The 22,385-nt window shown below is 42.4% G+C and overlaps 1 protein-coding gene and 1 long non-coding RNA gene across 4 annotated transcripts in view; one reads left to right on the plus strand and one right to left on the minus strand.

Moving 5' to 3' along the window:
* Positions 1-12,878, plus strand: part of LOC117677563 (platelet glycoprotein 4-like) — a 36,805-nt gene extending 23,927 nt beyond the window's left edge. For 2 of the 3 annotated variants that reach the window (XM_034437870.3, XM_034437872.3), the window contains 6 exons: positions 456-525; positions 2,312-2,499; positions 6,016-6,134; positions 7,981-8,054; positions 10,530-10,584; positions 12,696-12,878. In XM_034437870.3, coding sequence (XP_034293761.2) covers positions 456-525; positions 2,312-2,499; positions 6,016-6,134; positions 7,981-8,054; positions 10,530-10,584; positions 12,696-12,860 — 671 coding nt within the window. In that variant the 3' untranslated portion in view covers positions 12,861-12,878. The remainder of the gene's footprint in view (positions 1-455; positions 526-2,311; positions 2,500-6,015; positions 6,135-7,980; positions 8,055-10,529; positions 10,585-12,695) is intronic. The other variant, XM_034437871.3, reaches the window with a different exon arrangement.
* Positions 2,241-13,699, minus strand: LOC132712646 (uncharacterized). Its single transcript, XR_009623306.2, has 3 exons — positions 13,633-13,699; positions 2,575-2,624; positions 2,241-2,488 (listed from the first exon to the last, which is right to left on the minus strand). It is a non-coding gene; the product is annotated as an uncharacterized LOC132712646 (long non-coding RNA).
* Positions 13,700-22,385: the final 8,686 nt, after the last annotated feature.

The raw sequence follows: 22,385 nt of genomic DNA on the forward strand, positions 1-22,385 counted from the left end.
AAATCCCGTCGCTACCAATTCGCTTGTGAGCGGGCGGGCGCTTGTGCGTGCAATGCTTCTGCGCATGTGCAGAGACATCCAGGTGGGTGGGCGGAGCCTCCCGCTGCCACCGCTACCAGTTCGTCCGAACCGGGGTGAAGCGGTAGCAACCGACCACTGCTCCTAAACCATGGCTAAATGCTTGATAAATGCTTCAACCTGGAAGCTCTTTATAAGTCCAAATTTGCCTTCAGATCCTAGGTGAGCCAACTCCAGAAAAGTGTTCTAAAAGGGAAATAGTCTTCATTTCTTTCATTCTGAACATCCTCCCTTGGCCTCTCATAATCCAATAGAACAGCTGAGTTGGACAGACAGGGAATCAGTCAGATCCAGCCGCGCTTTGAATTCAGGTGCAGGATTTTTGTACAGGTTGTGAGGCTCACAATTCACAAGATTGTTCTGATTGTAACCCACAGATGCGGCATCGTTCCATCCTTTTCTCAACAAGAGTGAAGTGCTCCGTTTCTTTTCTTCAGATATCTGCAGGTAAATCAGACATGTCCAGTGCCAGGGCAGGTGGACAGGCCAACCCGCAGGTCACAACTACCGGTTCGCCAGAACTGATAACGAACCGGCTGAATCCCATCCCTGAGTTTTTGCTACAGTGGCAAATATCTGTAGCTCAGGTGTAGGATGAGAGTAAAGGTTCCTTCTCCAAGTTTGTGGGTTGCTTTAGGAATGTTTCATTACCAGGCTAGGTTAACATCTTCCGTGGAGTTTAGGGGATATGGGTGTTCTGTTTATAGGGTCTTAGGTGTGGGTGTGTCAAGTGAGGATCTTGTGATGAATCATCTGTGAGTCATCTTGTGATGGGTCTTGTGATAAGGAGATTACCTGAGGTCAGGGTCATTGGCTGGTGACTCTGATGCCTGTCTCGGAGTTTTTCATTGGAGTTGGGTTGTTCTGGAATGCTGACAATGCATTTCATTGATGAAGATGATGATGATGATGATGATGATCATGATCATGATCATGATGATGATGATGATTGTTTTGATTTATAATGCCGCCCTTCTCCGGAGACTCAGGGCGGCTTACAGTGCAATAGCCTTCATACTTTTGTATATTTACACAAAGTCAGCTTATTGCCCCCACAATCTGGGTCCTCAATTTACCTACCTTAGAAAGGATGGAAGGCTGAGTCAACCTTGAGCCTGGTGAGATTTGATCTTACTTTAATTGCAGACAGCTGGTGTTAAATTACAGTGCTTCTGTCTGTTGAGCTAAACCAGGCTCCTGCTTTGTTTTTAATAGGGCTTTTTAGAACTTCTGCCTCCCAAAATAATGATGTCTGTGGAGATTCTCAGTCATTCAGGTCATGATTGTCCCAAAGGTGCTTTTTCAAGAGGCAACTGGACTTCCTTGTTTTTCTTTGAAGACGTTTCGCTTCTCATCCGAAGAAGCTTCTTCAGCTCTTCAAAGAAAAACCAGAAAGTCCAGTTGCCTCTTGAAAAAACACCTCTGAGACAAAATAATGATGTCAATTCTGTTTCTGCCTTGGTGAGAGGCCTATCACTCCTGCCTCACCTCAGTGCCATGGTGGAGAGTCATCTGATGGAAGATCCCCTCAGTTTGATCAAGGAACGAGATCCAAGAAGTGTAGGTGATCAACTGATTCTTGAAGGAATGTGATTGATGACTACAAGATTGGTGGAGGACCCAAAGGAGCTTTTTCAAAAGACACCTGGATTTCGTTTTTCTTTGGAGATCTTTCGCTTCTCATCCAAGACTTTATAGTTCTAGACTTGTGCAGAACTGAAGAAGCTTTTAGGATGAGAAGCAAAACATTTCAAGGAGAAACAATACATTTTATAAATGGCTCGAGAAAAGGAGGAATGTAGGGATAGAGAATTAGAAACAGAGTGAAGGAAAGGGGAGAAAAATAAATAAAATTAAATTAAGAAATATTAGATAAGAATAAATTGGATTTGAATAGGTACGAAGGGAATATGTATGTAACTGAAGTGTGATTGAATGTACAAAAAGTATATATGGAATATGTGTGATATTATATTGTAATATACATGAAGGAAAAAGTGCTAGAAAAGTATGTACCAGACAAGTCGCACCAAGTCTAATGTTTTTAAATTGTATATTTAATAAAATTATTATTATTTTTTTTTAAAAAAAGGAGAAACAAAGTCCAGTTGACTTTTAAACAAAACACCTTTGGTGTTTTGACCGGGAGGGCTGAGAATTTCCATAGACAAGATTGATGGTTCTTTTTTTATCATGGCGTATGATCACGATTCATATTATTTTTACGATACAGGTCATTCTCTGCCACATTTGATAGAGAGAAGACAGTGAAAGGCATTCCACTTTATCACTTCGTTATCCCTCCGTCGACTTTTGCATCACCCGTTAACAATCCTGACAATATTTGCTTCTGCACCGAATCGGAGATCAGTCAGAACTGCACATTAAATGGAATTCTGGACCTCGGTCCCTGCAAAGAAGGTAAGAAAAGAGGAGGGATTTGGATAGGGTTAATTCAAACTGAAATTGTATCAGAAGCTGGAATCTTATACTTACACTTCAGCAAGGCATTCGACAAAGTAGACCACAACCTGCTTCTTGGTAAGCTAGAAAAACAGTGGGAGAGATAGCATCACCACCAGACGAATTTGTAACTGGCTGACAAACTGAACTCAACGAGTAGTCCTTAATGGGTCTACATAGAGGGAAGTAAGAAATGGGGTACTACAAGGTTCCATCTTAGGCCTAGTACTCTTCAATATCTTCATAAACGTCTGAGATGAGGGAGTAGAAGGGGAATTTACCAAATTTTCAGATGATTCTAAACTGGCAGGAATAGCTAACACCCTAGAACCGTGATGGCGAGCCTTTGGCATGAGTGCCATAGGTGGCATGCAGATCCCACTCTGTGGGCATACCAGACCCAGCTTCACCACACATGCGCTCGTGCCTCCCGCTGGCCAGCTGGTCTTTGGGCCTCTACCGTGCATGCACAGGGGGCAGGGCCTTCCCCGATCTCCGCTTGTTCCCCCCAGCACGCCCTACCTTTCTCCTCCATCTCTGCTGCGTGTGCCTTCCCCGATCTCCCCCCCCCAAGTGTGCCCTACCTTTCTCCTCCATTTCTGCTGCCTGTGCCTTTTTTTTTTTTTAATTTGATTTATATGCCTCCCTTCTCCAGAGACTCAGGGCGGCTTACAATGCATTAAGCAATAGCCGTCATACTTTTGTATATTTATACAAAGTCAGCTTATTGCCCCCACAAACTGGGTCCTCAATTTACCTACCTTAGAAAGGATGGAAGGCTGAGTCGACCTTAAGCCTGGTGAGATTCGAATTTACTTTAATTGCAGACAGCTGGATGTTAATTACAATGCATTAGTATGCTGAGCTATCCAGGCTCACTTCCCCGATCGCCCCGATCTCCCCCCCCCACAAGTGTGCCCTACCTTTCTACTCCATTTCTGCTGCCCGCACCAACCTGGAAGTCAAAATGGGCTGTGGGGGTGCCGTGTGAAGCCCCACCGTGCCCCGTTTTGGGCCTGGAAAGCCTCCTGCACCAACCTGGAAGCCAAAACGGTGCACAGGGAGTGCATGCCTGGGGGGGCCGGGGTGCATGTGTGTGGGGGGGGCCCTCTCGCATTGCATTTTGGGGATTGGGGCACGTGTGCGTGCATTTGCATGTGTGAGTTGGGTGCTCAGTAGTAAAAAGGTTAACCATCACTGTCCTTGAAGATAGGTTCAAGATCCAGATGGATCTTGACAGACTGGAACACTGGGCCCTATCTTGGCTATACTGTTCGTGACTTTTGGCTGCATCAAAATCAAAACTTTGGACTTTTTGGATTGCATGCTCAGTCAGCTATCTTCTGTACTCTTCTGTTTGTATCCACACCCAACATGGCCACGTATGGCCCATCGGAGCTGATGCAAAGGAGAAAAATGTATCCATGAGGAACTGTTTTATCTCTGACAGGCTAGGTTATCTTTTGCTCCACGGTGGTCCAAAAATCAAGATGTTAACCACTCCTTTTTTATTATTATTATTAAATTTATATACCGCCCTACTCCCGAAGGACTCAGGGCGGTGAACAGGCACAAAATAAAATACACAGATACAAAAGTTAGAAACATAATTAAAACCAGATTAAATAATTTAGCCCGAGACAATTAAAAATCCCAATAATTTAAAACAGATTAAAATTTCGATTTAAAAGAATTTTAAAACAGGGGAGAAAATTAGGCCAGGCTGGCTTGCTGGAATAGGAAGGTCTTAAGAGCACGGTGGAAAGTGCGCAGATCCAGGATCCTCCGTATCTCCGGGGGGAGCTCGTTCCAGATCGTGGGTGCCCCCACAGAGAAGGCCCTCCCCCTGGGGGCCGCCAGTCGACATTGTTTGGCTGACGGCACCTGGAGGAGCCCCTCTCTATGGGAGCGTACCGGCCGGTGGGAGGCTGTTTGTGGTAGTAGGTGGTCCCGTAAATAACCAGGTCCTAAGCCATGGAGCGCTCTAAAGGTGGTGACCAAGACCTTGAAGCGCACCTGGAAGACCACCGGGAGCCAGTGCAGCTCGCGCAGGAGGGGGGTCACACGGGAGCACCATGTTGCTCCCATAACCACCCGCGCGGCCGCACTCTGCGCCAGTTGGAGCCTTCGGGTGCTCCTTGTTAACCCATGGCCAGCAACACAACTTTTATTCAAATTTGCAGATGACACCAAGCTGGCGGGAATAGCCAACACTCTGGAAGATAGGCTTAAGATACAGAAGGATCTTGACAGACTTGAACATTGGGCGCTATCTAACAAAATGAAATTCAAGGGTGAAAAAAGGAAGGTTCTACATTTAGGCAAGAAAAACCAAATGCACAGGTACGGTATATGTGGTACCTTGCTCAATAGTAGTAACTGTGACAGGGATCGTGGAGTCCTAGTGGACAACCATTTAAATATGAGCCAGCAGTGATCCAGTGATTGAGGTGGAGCTGTTGCCTCACAATCAGGAGGATGTCAGTTCGATCCTAGGTAGAGGCAGATGCAGGGTCTCCTGCTTGGGCAAGGGGTTGGACTAGATGACCTGCAAGGTCCCTTGTTAATCTGTTAATCGGTGTGGAGCAGCTGCCAAAAAAGCCAACACAATTCTAGGCTGCATCAACAGAGAGATAGAATCAAGATCACGTGAAGTGTTAATCCCGCTTTATAATGCCTTGGTAAGGCCACACTTGGAATACAGCGTTCGGTTTTGGTTGCCACGATGTAAAAAAGATGTGGAGACTCTAGAAAGAGTGCAGAGAAGAGCAACAAAGATGATTAGGGAACTGGAAGCTAAAACATATGAAGAACGGTTGCAGGAACTGGGTATGTCTAGTTTGATGAAAAGAAGGACCAGGGGAGACATGATAGCAGTCTTCCAATATCTCAGGGGTTGCCCCAAAGAAGAGGGAGTCAAGCTATTCTCCAAAGCACCTGAGGGCAGGACAAGAAGCCATGGATGGAAACTCATCAAGGAGAGAAGCAACTTAGAATTTAGGAGAAATTTCCTGACAGTGAGAACAATTAATCAGTGGAACAGCTTGCCACAAGAAGTTGTGAATGCTCCAACACTGGAAGTTTTTAAGAAGAGGTTGGGTAACCATTTGTCTGACGTGGTGTAGGCTTTCCTGCCCGAGCAGGGGGTTGGACTAGAAGACCTCCAAGGTCCCTTCCAACTCTGTTATTCTATGTAAAGATTCTATTCCTTATGACTTACACTTCCAGTTATTGTGACATAGCTGTAGGTAGAGGAAAGGCCTCTGCAACCATTTCCTGAATGTGAGTAATGCGGTTTGAAGTTTCGATTTGGATGGTGTCCAATCGGCCAAGCTTACTAGCACTCGTACTTCGTGAATAAGGTCAACAGTGGTTTGCTGCTGTCCCAAAGATCATCTGCATGATCTTTGCTACTAGAATGGAACTTCATGATACAGTTGGTATATTGTCTTCATTTCCCTTTTGTTTCTATAGGCAGACCAGTCTACATCACATTGCCCCATTTCCTACACGCGAGTAGCAAACTTTTTCAATTTGTTGATGGATTGAAGCCAGATGAGGAAGAACACAAAACCTTTCTGGATGTAGAACCAGTAAGTGACTGCAAATTAAACCCATATCCAGACCTTTTCTGTCATGAAATTTGACCCTGGAAGTTAATTTTGGAGTTTGTTCACTGAAGAGGAAAGTTTGCTCCTGGTTCATTCGGTCCACAGATGGAATGAAGATTTTCAAGTTATCCCCCCAAAATGCACCAAATTGCTGGAAATGCAATCATCAACATGGGACATATTTCCACATGTGGTGGACATGCCCCAAAGCAAAGGCATATTGGTTAAAGATCCAAAAATGGTTAGAGGAAATGACAGGGGAGAAAATTGCTATGAAACCCAAACTATTTTTTATTGGGAATTCTAAAAGAGAAGATTAGGAAAGAAATTTATTACCTTATACTTCACATAATTACGGCTGCCAGGATTTCATTTGCACAAAATTGGAAACAAAGATTTGCTCCATCAAATACAAGGATCATAAAAAAGGTGCTAGAATGTGCAGAAGCAGATAAATTAACAATTGAATTAAAAGACCAAGAGGAAACGATTTATTACGAGACATGGAATAGATGGTATAACTCAGTGATGGCTAACCTTTTTGCCATCGTGTGCCAGGAGTGGGGTGTGTGTTAGAGTTAGGGTTATAATTCTATGCACCCTGCACCGCACATGCGTGTGTGACCCCCCTCCCCCTGCTACTGGCACACGATGGCACGGTTAGCCTGTTTTTTGCTCTCTCCAGCCTCCAGAGCCTTTCTAGGAATCTGGGGAGGGCGAAAACAGCCTTCCCCCCCCACCCCCGAGGCCCTCCGGAAATCAGAAATGGCCTGTTTGCTAACTTCCGGTGGGCCCAGAAGGCCCAAAAATCAGCTGGCCGGCACGCGCATGTGTGCTGGAGCTGAGCTCGCATGCCCACCGATATGGCTATGCGTGCCATCTGTGGCACGCGTGCCATAGGTTCGCCATCACGGCTATAGCTAATTGGAGAAACAATCCAAAATTAATGTATAAATGTATAAACATAAGAGAAGCTATTATAGAGGAACGAAAGAGTTATTGTGTAATAGATAGGTATAAATTGTAGTGAATATAGAAATTAGTAAGTAATATATAAAATGTCATGTGTATATAGTTCGTTATAGATATTATCAAAAAAAAAAAAGCACATTTAAAAAATGTGTAGCAGCGACCTTAAAAGCAAAGAATCAATTTCAAAAATGATGAATATCTGGTTTCAATTGATTGCAATCACATCCCTGAAACGAGGAAGGTAGCTAAGGCTTCCTTTCCTGGCGATTGAGAATCAACCTTGTCCAATGTTGGTACAACCAGGAGTTGGACTTCAAAAATTTTAGCAAGGGGTTCTCCACCCAGTTGCTGGGTGGGCGTGGCCATGGTGGGCGTGGCTTAGTCGGCCTTCTGCACCATGGTGGGGGGGGCTTTTTTTGCCTTTCTCAGACTCCGGATATTTTTTTTTTGAGCCTCTGGGAGGGTGAAAACGGCCTCCCCAGGCTCCGGAGGACCTCTGGAGGCTGGAAACGGGACCGTTTCCGGCCTTTTCGAACTTCTGATAGGTCCATTTTTCACCCTCCTCGAGCCTCCGCACACGCCCTGCACTTACCTGCATCCAAAACGGGCTGTGTGGGGACTCCTGGGAGGGGCGGGGTGGGCGGGGCCAGCCAGGAATGGGATTTAGGGGCTCTCCGAACTGCACAGAATCTTAGCTAGAGATTCTCCCGAACCCCTGCGAATCCCCAGCAGCCGACCCCTGGGTAAAACCCTTCCAAACTCAGCATCTGAATACATTATTTTTCCATTTGATGCCACTAACGTTTGAATATTCGCTCCCCGACCCACAAAATTCACTGTATTTGTTTTGTTTTAGACTACAGGATTTACCTTGCACTATGCCAAAAGGTTGCAGATTAATATGTTGGTGAGACAGAACTCAAAAATCACGTAAGTCTTGATTGTTATTTCTTTTCTATTGGGAAAAAGTGGATTGTTTGTTCCGCATGTATGCTTATCAGGAAAACTGGTTTATGAGCAACAGCATATCAGGAAGGGTCAAAAATCTGCAAAATGTCAGGCCTGGCTTCCTCCCTGAAGCTCCGCCCCCTTTATATGTGCAGACTGTATAGGTCAGTGACGGTTAACCTTATTGGTGCCAAGTACCCAAAGCATGCATGTGTGAAACCCCAAAATGCAATGCGAGGGCCCGCTGTGCATGTGCCTTGCACCAGGGGTGAAATGCTCCCGGTTCAGACCAGATCACCCGATCCAGTAGCGATGGCGGCGGGTGGTTCGGAGAACCGGTAGCAAAAATCTCTGCACCCCCTCCCCCATGCCCAGCTGAGCCGCGAGATCATCAGAGGCTGGGTTTTTTTAACTTTTAAAAGCATTTTTTCTACAACCTCTTCAGCCGAAAAAATGCTTTTAAAAGTAAAAAAAAAAGCCTCTGATGATCGCGTGGCGCAGCTGGGATCATCAGAGGCTTTTAAAAGCATTTTTCGGCCGAAGAGGTTGTAGGAAAAAAAAATGCCTTTAAAAGCCTCTGACGATCCCAGTTGAGTTGCCTGATCGTCAGAGGCTTCTTAAAGCATTTTTTTTCTGCAACCTCTTCGGCCGAAGAGGTTGTAGAAAAAATGCTTTTAAAAGTAAAAAAAAAAAAAAAAGCCTCTGATGATCGTGTGGCGTAGCTGGGATCATCAGAGGCTTTTAAAAGCATTTTTCGGCCAAAGAGGTTGTAGGAAAAAAAAATGCCTTTAAAAGACTCTGACGATCCCAGCTGAGTTGCCTGATCGTCAGAGGCTTCTAAAAGCATTTTTTTTCTGCAACCTCTTGAAGAGGTTGTAGAAAAAATGCTTTCAAAAGTTAAAAAAAAAAAGTTGGCCACGCCCACCCAGTCACATTACCCCCCACCAAGCCACACCCACAGAACCAGTAGTAACAAATTTTAGATTTCACCCCTGCCTTGCCCCCCATGCATTCATGTGCCCCGTCCCCTGTGCATGGGCCCCACACTCCCTTCACCAATTTTTGGCTTCCAAGTTGGTGCAGGAGGCTTTCCAGGCCCAAAGCAGGGTGCAGGGGGAGGGCACGTGCATGCGTGAAAACCCCCACAATGCAATGTGAATGCCCCCCATACATGCTCCCCACCCCCACACATGTGCAAGTGTGTCCCCCGCATGTGCCCCATCCATGCACGGCAGAGTCCCGAAGACCTGGCTGGCAGGAGGCATGCGCACATGCGCGATGGAGCTGGTCTGAAGTGACAACTGGCATTCCTACAGAGAGGGCTATAAGTGCCACCTGTGGCATGCATGCCATAGGTTCACCATCACAGGTATAGGTCAACTTTGGCCTTCAGATCTCCTGGAAGCCTCTTCTAAAAAAAAAAACTCTGTTAGGACAGATGGACAACGGTTGAGTGTAGGCTTTAAAATCAATGGGGGGGGGAAATAAGATATCAACCAATGACAATCGTCTGAGACACTTCCATCCACACTATAGATAAGGCCTTATCTGCTTTGTTGACCTCTTCCGTCCTTCCAAAAATATGTGTGCTTGCCCACCAAAAAAGAGAGATTGTTGTGGCCTTGCCCTCTGAGCCTGTCCCATCGGAGGAAGAAAGCTCCGAGCATGAGGAAGAGGAGTCAGCCAGGCCTCCCTCTCCAGGCCCCTCCCCTCTGGCACTGTCTCAGGAGCCAGCCGAGGGAGAGGAGATTAGCCGGGAGACAGGTGTCTCGGATGAGAGTGAAGGAGAGACGTCATTCCTGGATGCACGCCAACGAAGGCGTGATAAACATTTGCAGCAGCTCAGGAGGCGTGCTAGGGATTAGAACTGAGTCACTGGACCACACCCCAGAGACTATATAATAGAGGGTGGTGGCCAGCGATCCCTGTGACGAACAAAAGTAAACCTTGGATAGTCACTAAAGCCTCGTCCGAAACTGCTGAGAGGAATATTATTCTGTTGGACTCTTGTACGCTGAGTATATTATCTTTCTGTCTCTGTGGAAATAAAAGCACTTGGCAGACGGTGTGTATATCGCTGCCAAGTTGGAGATAAAGACCTGGGTGTGTGCCAAGTGCTTCTTTAACCCTCGGCTGGCTGTGTTTGTGTGTGTGTGTGGACGGGGACAGATCAGAGATCTCCTTGCTGTATTTTGCCTATTTTGGAAAATGCCATTAGCCTTTTTTGCTCAAAGATCTAATTAAACATGGACATTTCTAACCCAGTGACCGTTGGAGGAAGAACCAAATAAAACGGGCATCCTTCCATCAGGCAATGTCGATTCAGGCTCTTGAGAAAAATAGTATAGAACTCAAAATGAATTGGCTGCAGCCATTTTTATTTTTTGCATTCTCAGAAGACGGCAGGCCTAAACTAATCTTCTAACGTTGTTTTCTTATTTTTTTTGATTCCTGCAGAGTACTGCAAAACATCCAGCATCACTTTATCTTTCCTGTTCTGTGGATGAATGAGGTTCGTGGGTTTCTTTCTCCATTGTTGTCATCCTTCCAGAGGTGGGCTGCTGAGGGTTTGCAGGAGTTCGGGAGAACCTCTAGCTACCCTGTTTTCCCCTGAAAATAAGACATCCCCTGATAATTGGCCCAATCGGGCTTTTGAGCGCATGCGCTAAAATAAGCCTCCCCCTGAAAATAAACCCTCCCCAAAAATATTTAAATGCAGAGCTGGAAATCAGGTAAGATGGCAAGAGGAGCCCCATCTTATCTGATTACCTGAAGAGGAGCTCCATCTTACCCCATCTTACCATCTGCAGCCAGCAACAGCTTCCCATCTCCTGGTGCGTTCTCACAGGGAGGGCCTACTCAGGGTGCCGTCGGCTAGACAATGTTGGCTGGCGACCCCCAGGAGTAGAGCTTTCTCTGTGGGTGCACCCACCCTTTGGAATCAACTCCCCCTGGGGCTCCGGTGGGCCCCTGACCTACGCACTTTCCACCGCGAACTAAAAACATGGCTGTTTAAATTGCCCAGCCTGGACTGATGGGGTTTTGATTATTTTTAATGTGTTTTAATATGTATTTTTAACATGTTTTTATTTGGATTGAGATTGTATTTCTTAATTGTTGTGAGCCGCCCTGAGTCCTATGGAAATAGGCCAGCATACAAATCAAATTAAATAAATAAATAAATAAATCTTGTTCCACATGTCCCCCCAAAAATAAGACCTCCCCGAAAAGAAGGCCAAACACTTATTTCGGGGTTAAAAAAATATAAGACAGGGTCTTATTTTCAGGGAAACACGGTATGATTCTGTGCAGTTCGGAGAACCTCCAAATCCCACTCCTGGCTGGGATAGAATAGAATAACAGAGTGGGAAGGGACCTTGGAGGTCTTCTAGTCCAACCCCCTGCTTAGGCAGGAAACCCTACACTACTTCAGACTAACGGTTATCCAACATCTTCTTTAAAACTTCCAGTGTTGGAGCATTCACAACCTCTGGAGGCAAGTTGTTCCACTGGTTAATTGTTCTGACTGTCAGGAAATTTCTCCTTAGTTCTAAGTTGCTTCTCTCCTTGATTAGTTTCCACCCATTGCTTCTTGTCCTTCCTTCAGGTGCTTTGGAGAATAGCTTGACTCCCTCTTCTTTGGGGCAACCCTTGAGATATTGGAAGACTCCTATCATGTCTCCTCTAGTCCTTCCTTTCATTAAACTAGACATACCCAGTTCCTGCAACCATCATTCTTCATATGTTTTAGTCTCCAGTCCCCTAATTTTTTTTAAAAAAATTGATTTATATGCTGCCCTTCTCCAGAGACTCAGGGCGGCTTACAGTGCGTTAAGCAATAGCCTTCATACTTTTGTATATTTTTACAAAGTCAGCTTATTGCCCTCACAAACTAGGTCCTCAATTTACCTACCTTAGAAAGGATGGAAGGCTGAGTCAAACTTGAGCCTGGCAAGATTCGAACTTACTAATTGCAGACAGCTGGAGTTAAATTACAATGGATTCGTCTGCTGAGCTATCCAGGCTTTAAATGTTAGTGACATTAAATGGAAAAATAATGCATTCAGATGCTGAGCTTGGAAAGGTTTTACCAACATTCGACAAGGTTGATTCTCAATAGCCAGGAAGCCATAGCTACCTTACTCGTTTCAACGATGTGATTGCAATTAATTTAAACCGGATATTCATTAATTTAGAAGTGGATGTTTGCTTTTAAGGTCACTGGTACATTTTTAAAACGTGCTTAGAATAAGCAGCAAAATAACAACCCCGAACACTTCTTGAAGTAGAGGCTGATGGGACTAGCTTGACTGCCTCTTCTTTGGGGCAGCTCCTGAGATATTGGAAGACTGCTATCTTGTCTCCCCTGGTCCTTCTCTTCACTAGACTAGCCATGCTCAGCTCTTGCAACCGTTCATTGTATGTTTTAGCCTCCAGTCCCCTCATCATCTTGGTTGCAGAATGTGCATAATTTTGCATAATTTTATGCAAAATTATGCACATTGCAAGTTGGCTCTTATTTGGGGGTGGAGAAAAAGCATTACAACTTTGAGTATTGAGGCAGTAATTCTTCTGCTGGAATGATGCTGAATTATTTCCCCCCCCCCTTTTTTTTTTCTCTAGACGGCTATAATCAGTGATGAGAAAGCAGAACTTTTCCGATCAAAAGTGACCGACAAGATCAAGTTGCTGAACATTTCCCAAATCGTGCTCATAAGTCTTGGTTCTGTGATGTTCCTGGGATTCCTCATTGCCGTTTGCGCATGTAAAAAGACGAGTCCCAAATAAGTCATAGAGAAAGCAGAATTTGGAATTCAGATGAGTTCATTCGGCTCCACCAGATTCCGGATGGCATTTAACATAAAAAAAAATAGCAACAATTAATAATAATAATAATAATAATAATAATAATAATAATAGTAATAATAATAAAAACCAGAACAATGAATGCCCACAAAAAACATTCCAACAGGTAAAATCCATGTACTGCCCAAGTTTCCAAGGTCATCCTAAAGAGTAAACACCTGAAACATCTCCAGAGGATGCTGTTGCAGTTGGCAGGCAGTCCTCAACTTATGACCACAATCGAGCTCAAAATGTACCATATTTTTTGGAGTATAAGATGCACCTTCTCCTCCCCCCCCCCTTAAAAGAGGGTGGAAATGTTGATGCGTCTTATACACCAAATACAGCCATTTTTGGCCTCCCGAAGCCCTGCTCGTTCCATTTTTGCAAAAACAGGCTTGTTTTTCGCCCAATTTTTGCAAAATAACAGGGGCGTTTTTGCCCTCCCCAGTTCCCAGGAGCACTCTGCAGGCCTCCCAAACCCTCTGCGTGCCTTGTTTTTCACAAAAACAGGCGAAAAATGGGCTGAAAAAACAGTCATAAGTGTGAAAAATGGCCATAAGTCACTTTTTCAGTGCCGTTGTAACTTTAAACGGTCATTAAACAAACAAGTCGAGGACTATCTGTACCCATTACTGTTACATGTAAATGCCTAACATTGTGTACCCATGGCAGGGCAAGGGTTAACACTATCCATCCCTTGACCCCTCCTCACCTTGACTCTGCCTCCCAGGTATATAAGGTATTGTCCAGGAGTCCAGGGCCATTCCAGATGTTCACCTGCAAGAGATAAGCAAGATATGAATAAATGCTTTTGAATCAAATCTAACTTGTGTTGGAGTTATTGGGCTAGATCCTTAGAAACACGTAGCAATTACTCAGAAATTTTGTTTTTAACCAAGTGACTTTTTTATACTTAAACCCTCAAGTTTTCACTTCATACATTTGGAGAACAGAGACAGGAAAACCTTAAAGGATTCTTCAGTTGAAGTTTGAAAGCAATTCACTTCCACGCCTCATCATTGGAAGGCATATTCTTCAAGTGAAAATAGGTATTTTGGATTTTTTTTTAAAAAAAAAGAACAGGTGAATTCAGCTGTTTTGTTTAGCTATCGGGCTGACGGGTGGCAAGATCTGGTGCAGTTCACGTATTTCCCAGCAGGTGGCAATGCTGCCTTTTCAACGACAGCGGAAATTATTTTTTTACCAGAAAGCAAATGTCAAAAATTATAGTAGTCCTTACCGTACAACAACAGGATGGAGAATTTAATAACAAGATAATTTACCCCAAGACCAAAAATTACTATTGTAAAACAAATACAAAGATATTCTTCCTTCCCTTTTCACTCATTGTATTTGATTTTGAAAGAAAGTTAATTAATTACACTCCTTACAACGTGAACATTTGAAACTGTAATTAATATTGTTTAATTCAACTACATAGGCTAGTTTTGTGGCCGCTCAAGAAATAGTCAGGCACGGGAAGGGTTTTGCGGCTCCCGGTGTTTTCTTTTCTGTGGGAAACGGGTCCAAATGGCTCTTTGAGTGTTTAAGGTTGGAGACCCCTGGACTAACCAAACCCAAATCCTGCATATATATATTTTTTTAATTTGATTTATATGCCACCCTTCTCTGGAGACTCAGGGCGGCTTACAATGTGCTCAGCAATAGCCTTCATCCTTTTGTATATTTATACAAAGTCAGCTTATTGCCCCCACAAGCTGGGTCCTCAATTTACCTACCTTAGAAAGGATGGAAGGCTGAGTCAACCTTGAGCCTGGCGAGATTCGAACCATATTCATATGTCTTAGTCTCCAGGCCTTTGATCATCTTAGTTGCCCTTATCTCTACTTTTCCCAAAGTCTCAACATCCTGTTTGTAGTATGGTGACCAAAATTGTTTGCAGTATTCCAGATGTGGTCTTACTTGGGATTTGTAAAGCGCTACTAATACTCCTTTGCGTGATCTTGGTTCTATGCCTCTGTTTATACAAACCAGGATTGTATTAGCTTTTTTTGGCGGCGGCCGCACACTGCTGGCTCATATTCAAGTCTCAAATGCCAGCTTTTTGCATCTGGAATTCTAGGAGTCCAAAACCAATGGCCTGCCTGGCATATTGTTTTAGCCCTGGTGTGGTCATTTGATTCCTGAGCCATGAACACATCTGCACGGCAGCGTCAACTTTTAAACCTGCAAGAACTGCTCTCTAGCAAACAGCAGCTGTTGAGTGTCTTAAGCCAACTAAACGAAGGGTGGGGGAATGGGAAGGGGGGAAATGTAATGTCCATGTTCACAGCTGCATTAGCACATCGTTGAAAAAAAAAAAAGAAATCTTTTCAAGGCAGTCTGAAACTACTTGACCTGCATTTATTTCAACCTAAAGACCTTGCTTCAAAATTCTTAATAGAAGCGTCACTCAAATGTGAGTCTTTTTGAGACTTCACTGTGGCCAGCTCTACACCACTTTATCTTGCCTAATGTCCGAAGAGGGACATAGTGACTCAGTGGCTAAGATGCTGAGCTTATCGATTGGCAGTTCAGCGGTTCGAATCCCTAGTGCCGCATAACGGGGTGAGCTCTCATTACTTGTGCCAGCTTCTGCCAACCTAGCAGGTCGAAAGCATGTAAAAAATGCAAGTAGAAAAATAGGGACCATCTTTGCTGGGAAGGGAACAGCATTCCATGCACCTTTGGCATTGAGTCATGCCGGCCACGTGACCATGGAGACATCTTCGGACAGCGCTGGCTCTCCGGCTTTGAAACGGAGATGAGCACTGCCCCCTAGAGTCAGGAACGACTAGCATATATGTGGGAAGGGAATCTTTACCTTTGATGTCTGAACAGGGCAGCTGGTTGAGTATTACTGAGTCTGGAGAAGATGGAAGCCAGATATGAAACATCATGAGATGTATATGGACCCAGGGATAGAATAAAATTGAAGAGAGGTGGAAGGGACTTTGGAGGTCTTCTAGTCCAACCCCCTGCTCAAGCAGGTGACCCGATACCATTCCAGACAAGTGGCTGTCCAGTCTCATCTTAAAAACCTCCATTGATGAAGCAGTCACAACTTCTAAAGGCAAGCTGTTCCAATGATTAATTGTCCTCACTGTCAGAAAATTTCTCCTTAGTTCTAGGTTGCTTCTCTCCTTGATTAGTTTCCATCCATTGCTTCTTCTCCTGCCTTCAGGTGCTTTGGAGACTAATTTGACCTCTTCTTTGTGGCAGCCTCTCAAATACTGGAAGACTACTATCATGTCAACCCTAGTCCTTTTCTTCACTAGACTAGACATACCCAAATTCTGCAACTGTTCTACCTATGTTTTAGCCTCCAGGCCTTTAATTATCTTAGTTGCTCTTCTCTGCACGTTTTTCAAAGTCTCAACATCTTTTTTTTGTAATATGGTGATCAAAAGTGGATGCGGTATTCCAGGTGTGGTCTTAGTAAAGTTTTATAAAGTGGTACTAACGCTTGACGTGATTTTGATTCTATGCCTCTCTTTATACAACCAAGGATTGTACTAGCTTTTTTGGCTGCCATTGCACACTGCTGTCTTATGTTTAAGTGATCATGCACTAGGAGTCCAAGGCCCCACTTTTATCCAGAATTCTTTTATCCAGAATCTTTTCATTGTTAATTGATGGATGTTTTGCTATCTAAGAGGAGAATATTGTTACCTGCTGCTCATAGATCAATCTATTAGTATTTTTCTCTGTAGAAATTGTTCTCCTCTAAGGACGACTCTGCAAATCATCTGGAAAGGGAAAAAAATGTGATTCTGGTGTGTTTAACATCTGGTGTTGTGAGTTCACCTCTGCTTTCCAAAAAGCCACACTCAGAAAGCTCTGCTTAGAAGGAATCATATAGCATTAAAAGAAAGCAGCTCAGGGAATCTTCCTGTAGCAAATTATACACAGAAGAAAGAAAGAAAGAAAAGAAAGAAAGAAAGAAAGAAAGAAAGAAAGAAAGAAAGAAAGAAAGAAAGGAGGGAAGGAGGGAGGGAGGGAGGGAGGAAGAAAGAAAGAAAGAAGAAAAAGAAAGAAAGAAAAGAAAGAAAGAAAGAAAAGAAAGAAAGAAAAGAAAGAAAGAAAGAAAGAAAAGAAGGAAAAGAAAGAAAAAAGAAAGAAAGAGAAAGAGAGAAATAAAAATGAATGAAAGAAAGAAAGAGGGAGGGAGGGAGGAAGAAAGAAAGAAAAAAGAAGGAAAAAAAGAAAGAAGGAAAAGAAAGAAAAGAAAGTGAAGAGAAAGAAAAAGAGAAAGAGAAAGAAAGAGAAGAAAGAAAGAAAGAAAGAAAGAAAGAAAGAGAAAAAAGAAAGAAAAAAGGAAGGAGGGAGGGAGGGAGGAAGAAGAAAGAAAGAAGAAAGAAAGAGGGAGGGAGGGAGGAAGGAAGAAAAGAAAAAGAAAAGAAAGAAAAGAAAGAAAAGAAAGAGAAAGAAAGAAAGAAAGAAAGAAAGAAAGAAAAGTAGCTCATTGACAATCCATCTAAAATAATGTATAAAAGAGAAAAAAAACGTCTTTTTTTCCACCTTTTATAATCTTGCAAGCAGTATTTACTCCATTTTCCCTAAGGGGTGGAATGTTTAGACAGCTGAGTTACTCCTGCTTGTTTCTCCTGCCGCACCTTTCCGTGAAAGCGTAAAACTCAGTGGCCTCTTTTGAAATGTTCACATTGGGTTATCAAGATCTTCCCTGTGAAGCTCTCTCTCTCTCACACACATCATGTAAAAGTGAAATCTATTTACCCCACCGTAAATGTATGCAGTAAGGGTGCTTTTGATTTTTAAAACCGCATTTTATTTTGCCCTTTGCTACGTGAATTAAGTTGATTGGGAGCTAAAGTCCAAGGAGTTGGAAGATTCAGCCGGCTTAATAAATAAACCCTATGAACTTTGATCTGTATCTGCCAAATTAAGAATAGGAAGGCTGAAGATAGCAGATGTGTTTGCAAATACATGTGCTCGCTCTTTGAATGAACAGTTTCTCTTTTTTTCTCATTCGCTCAGGAAGCTGAGTGACCCGCGATCGTCGGAACTTTTTATTTTTACTTTTTAAAGCATTTTTAACTACCAGTTCTGGAGAACCAGTATTAAAAAATTAAATAATAATAATAATAAATAATAAAATAATAAATATATATATATATAAAAAATAAAAAATAATAAATCCAACAATCGCGTGTTGCTTTTTTTTTTTTTTTTCATTTTTTTTCCCTACTAGTTCAGCGAACCAGTAGCATTTTTTACTACCGGTTCAGCGAACCAGTAGCATTTTTTACTACCGGTTCGGCGAACCAGTAGCATTTTTTACTACCGGTTCGGCGAACCAGTAGCATTTTTTACTACCGGTTCGGCGAACCAGTAGCATTTTTTACTACCGGTTCGGCGAACCAGTAGCATTTTTTACTACCGGTTCGGCGAACCAGTAGCATTTTTTACTACCGGTTCGGCGAACCAGTAGCATTTTTTACTACCGGTTCGGCGAACCAGTAGCATTTTTTACTACCGGTTCGGCGAACCAGTAGCATTTTTTACTACCGGTTCGGCAAACCAGTAGCATTTTTTACTACCGGTTCAGGCAAACCGGCTCAAACTTTTAGCATTTCACCCCTGAAACATACTCCTACAATTCTTGGCATCAGTTTGAAATCTTTCTCATGACATGACTTGTACAATATCCAAGAATTTTGCTGGCTGGCTTGAGAGTTGGCTGCGTGATCCCCCTTTCTGCACAATGTACAATTGCTTTCTCCACTCACCCACACTATCAAGCAGATTAATTCTTTTTGAAAGAGCGAGTTGTGTTGATGACAGCAAAATACAAGCCAGCAAAGGTGAATGGCTTTTTTTCCCCTGGATTAGCTTTTCAAGCTAACAACAATACTGGCAATGAAATGAACGTGGAAGGGCGGAGAAGCTGTGCCATTGCTTTAAAGAAGGTGCAATGATTTTTTTGGGGGGGGGAAATTCATTGCTCTGTGTTCAATTGAGAAACCGTTATAGCCATCTGGTTGACTTCCAGCAGTAATAGAAGATCCAGATTCCTGGATCTAGCATTAGATTTGGAACATCAGTTGATTCAGATGACCTTCGAATCAGCTCAAAGCACACTGTTGTTCTCTAAATCAGTCCAAAACTAAACTTATTTTTAGTAAAGTTAAAAACAAAATTCACACGGATGGGAAATGCACTTTAGAGGTACATTGTAATTCATCCTAGGCTAAAAATGTATAATCATAGAATAGAATAGAATAGAATAGAATAGAATAGAATAGAATAGAGTAGAGTAGAGTAGAGTAGAGTAGAGTAGAGTAGAGTACATAGAAGAGTAGAGTAGAGTAGAGTAGAGTAGAGTAGAGTAGAATAGAATAGAATAGAATAGAATAGAATAGAATAGAATAGAATAGAATAGGAGTAGAGTAGAGTAGAGTAGAATAGAATAGTATAGAATAGAATAAAATAGAATAGAATAGAATAGAATAGAATAGAATAGAATAGAATAGAATAGAATAGAATAGAGGTACATTGTAATTCATGTTAGGCTAAAAATGTATAATCATAGAATAGAATAGAATAGAATAGAATAGAATAGAATAGAATAGAATAGAATAGAATAGAATAGAATAGAATAGAATAGTTTTATTAAATTTATATACCGCCCTTCTCCCGAAGGACTCAGGGCGGTGTACAGCCAAGATAAAAAACCAACAATATAAAAGTTGAAAACAATTTAAAATTATTAAATAGTTTGGCCCACAATCTAAAATAACATAAAATAACCCATTAAAATAGAATAGAATAGAATTCTTTATTGGCCAAGTATGATTGGACACAGAAGGAATTTGACTTGGTGCATACGCTCTCGGAGTACATAAAAGAAAAGATACATTCATCAAGAATCATAAAGTACAACACTTAATGATAGTCATAGGGAAACAGTGAATATAAATCTTAAAGATACCAGCAACAGTTTACAGTCATACAGTCATAAGTGAGAGGAGATGGGTGATGGGAACAATGAGAAGATTAATAGTAATGCAGACTTAGTACATAGTTTGACAGTGTTGAGGGAATTATTTGTTTAGCAGAGTGATGGCGTTCGGGAAAAAACTGTCCTTGTGTCTAGTTGTTCTGGTGTGCAGTGCTCTATAGCATCGTTTTGAGGGTAGGAGTTGAAACAGTTTACGTCCAGGATGTGAGGGGTCTGTAGATATTTTCACAGCCCTTTTTTTGACTCGTGCAGTAGACAGGTCCTCAATGGAAGGCAGGTTGGTAGCCATTGTTTTTTCTGCAGTTCTAATTATCCATTTTGAAGTCTGTGTCTGCCTTGTTGGGTTGCAGAACCAAACCAGACAGTGATAGAGGTGCAGATGACAGACTCAATAATTCCTCTGTAGAACTTTATCATACCACAGTTACTTCTCACAAGTGTTTTAACTCTGTGGCAGAGGAACCAATTTGGATCATGTGCTGTTAGTAAGTTAGATTGCACCCTCCAGACATGGACTGGATCCCATATAATGTATAATAATGTTGGTCAGTATAGACACTGAGGCCTAAACAAATGTAGAAGCCTTCCCCTTGAGGGATGTTCTCGTTAATGATGTCTTGGATGATGGCTCTCCACTTTGGATGAAAGACCAAGGCCCAAATAATGTATTATTTGTTAATGCAGTGCCTCAAACATAGTGTGGCTTGTTTAGTTTTGGATAAATTGAGTTGTGAGAACCCAGCTGCCGCCGTTTGTTAAACGTAGTTTCTGGCAAAATTCAATGTCTGAGACCAACCTACGTGAGAGTCTTGAGTCCTTCATGTCCTTCATTGTTGAATCTTTTTGGTGGTCAAGACTGAGGGCTGGCATTGGTCCATTTCATAAGGGCAACAGCTGCACGATGGGACCTGTTAAGCCCTACCCACACCATTTCCAAGGCTGAGCAGCTGCTAACATGGAAGCTGATCGTGGGTGGGAAACAGATGGTCGTCTGTGAGAAACCTTTAAAATTAGCGGTGGTCTCTTGGTCCAAAATGGGTAGGAGTAACTGGCAAGAGGCTTACAAGTGGTATGCATCTGAAGAGAAATCAAGTAGGACAAATCTGATTGTCCACTGAGCCAATTTCATGTGGTAAAATCAGGTCTTCTTTCCGTGTTAATCTTGGTTTCTCACAGCTGTATCTTACTATAGAAGGGGAACAAAATACAGCAATGGAGATTGTGAGGTAATTCTGGGGTATCTTTAGCATTAACTCTCAATAGTCTACCCAGATTATAAATTTCCTAGGCATCTAATTAAGAATATTTGTAGCTACTTGAACTCCAGTTCCTGTTATCAAACTCACTGCTTTACACCGTTGTGATGGGAAAACCTTTGTCCGTGACCCAAATATTTGTTTGGTTTCCATTGGTTTGAAATGTGGAAGCCACTTTTGTGAAGTAATTTTGTACTTTCTGGGTAGGCGAATTTAAGTGCTGATGTGTAGTATCTTCTAGAGTTTAGAGTTTATTTAGATTTACATACCGCCCTACTCCTGAAGGACTCAGGGTGGTGAACAGCCAAAGATAAAGCAGATACAATATAAAATTTAAAAAACAATCTGAAAACATATTAAATAAATTTGGCCCATACTAATTAAAACACCCCTATTTTTTAGAAAACAAATTAAAATTAAAATTCCATAGGATCTTAAGAATATTTCTCATAGTACATATGGGAATCATCTATTCAATAAAAGTTGCTTCACTGGAAATGTATTAAATAATAGACCATTTTACTCATTTGTCATATATTATCCACCCACCCACCCTTCCTTCCATCCATCCTTATATAGTTATCCATCTATCCATCTCTCCCCCTCCCCCTTACCCTCCATCCAATCATCCACCTATCTATCTATCTATCATCTATCTATCTATCTATCTATCTATCTATCTATCTATCTATCTATCTATTTATCTATCTATCTATCTATCCAACCTTCTATTATCTATCTATCCATCCATCTATCTATCCATCCTTGCATTTTTATTCCATCCATCTATTCTTATATTATCTGTATCTACCTATCTATCCATCCATCCAAAATTCTATTATCCATCCATCCATCCATCCATCCATATCTATTCTTCCATCTATCTATTCTTGTATTATCTCTATCTAATCTATCTGTCTGTCTGTCTGTCTGTCTGTCTGTCTGTCTGTCTGTCTGTCCGTCCATCCATCCATCCATCCATCCATCTATCATGTAGTCTTCTGAGCAGAGATAATGGCCTATGACACAAGATGTTGTGTGCATCATGTGATTGTGATATGGTACAGTTCTACAGAGGAATTATGGAGTCTCTCATCTGCACCTCTATCACTGTCTGGTTTGACTCTGCAACCCAACAAGACAGACACCGACTTCAGAGGATAATTAGAACTGCAGAAAAAACAATGGCTACCAACCCGCCTTCCATAGAGGACCTGTATACTGCAT

The sequence above is a fragment of the Pantherophis guttatus genome, chromosome 7 (assembly GCF_059756535.1).
Source record: "Pantherophis guttatus breed Tessera chromosome 7, ASM5975653v1, whole genome shotgun sequence".
NCBI lineage: Eukaryota > Metazoa > Chordata > Lepidosauria > Squamata > Colubridae > Pantherophis > Pantherophis guttatus.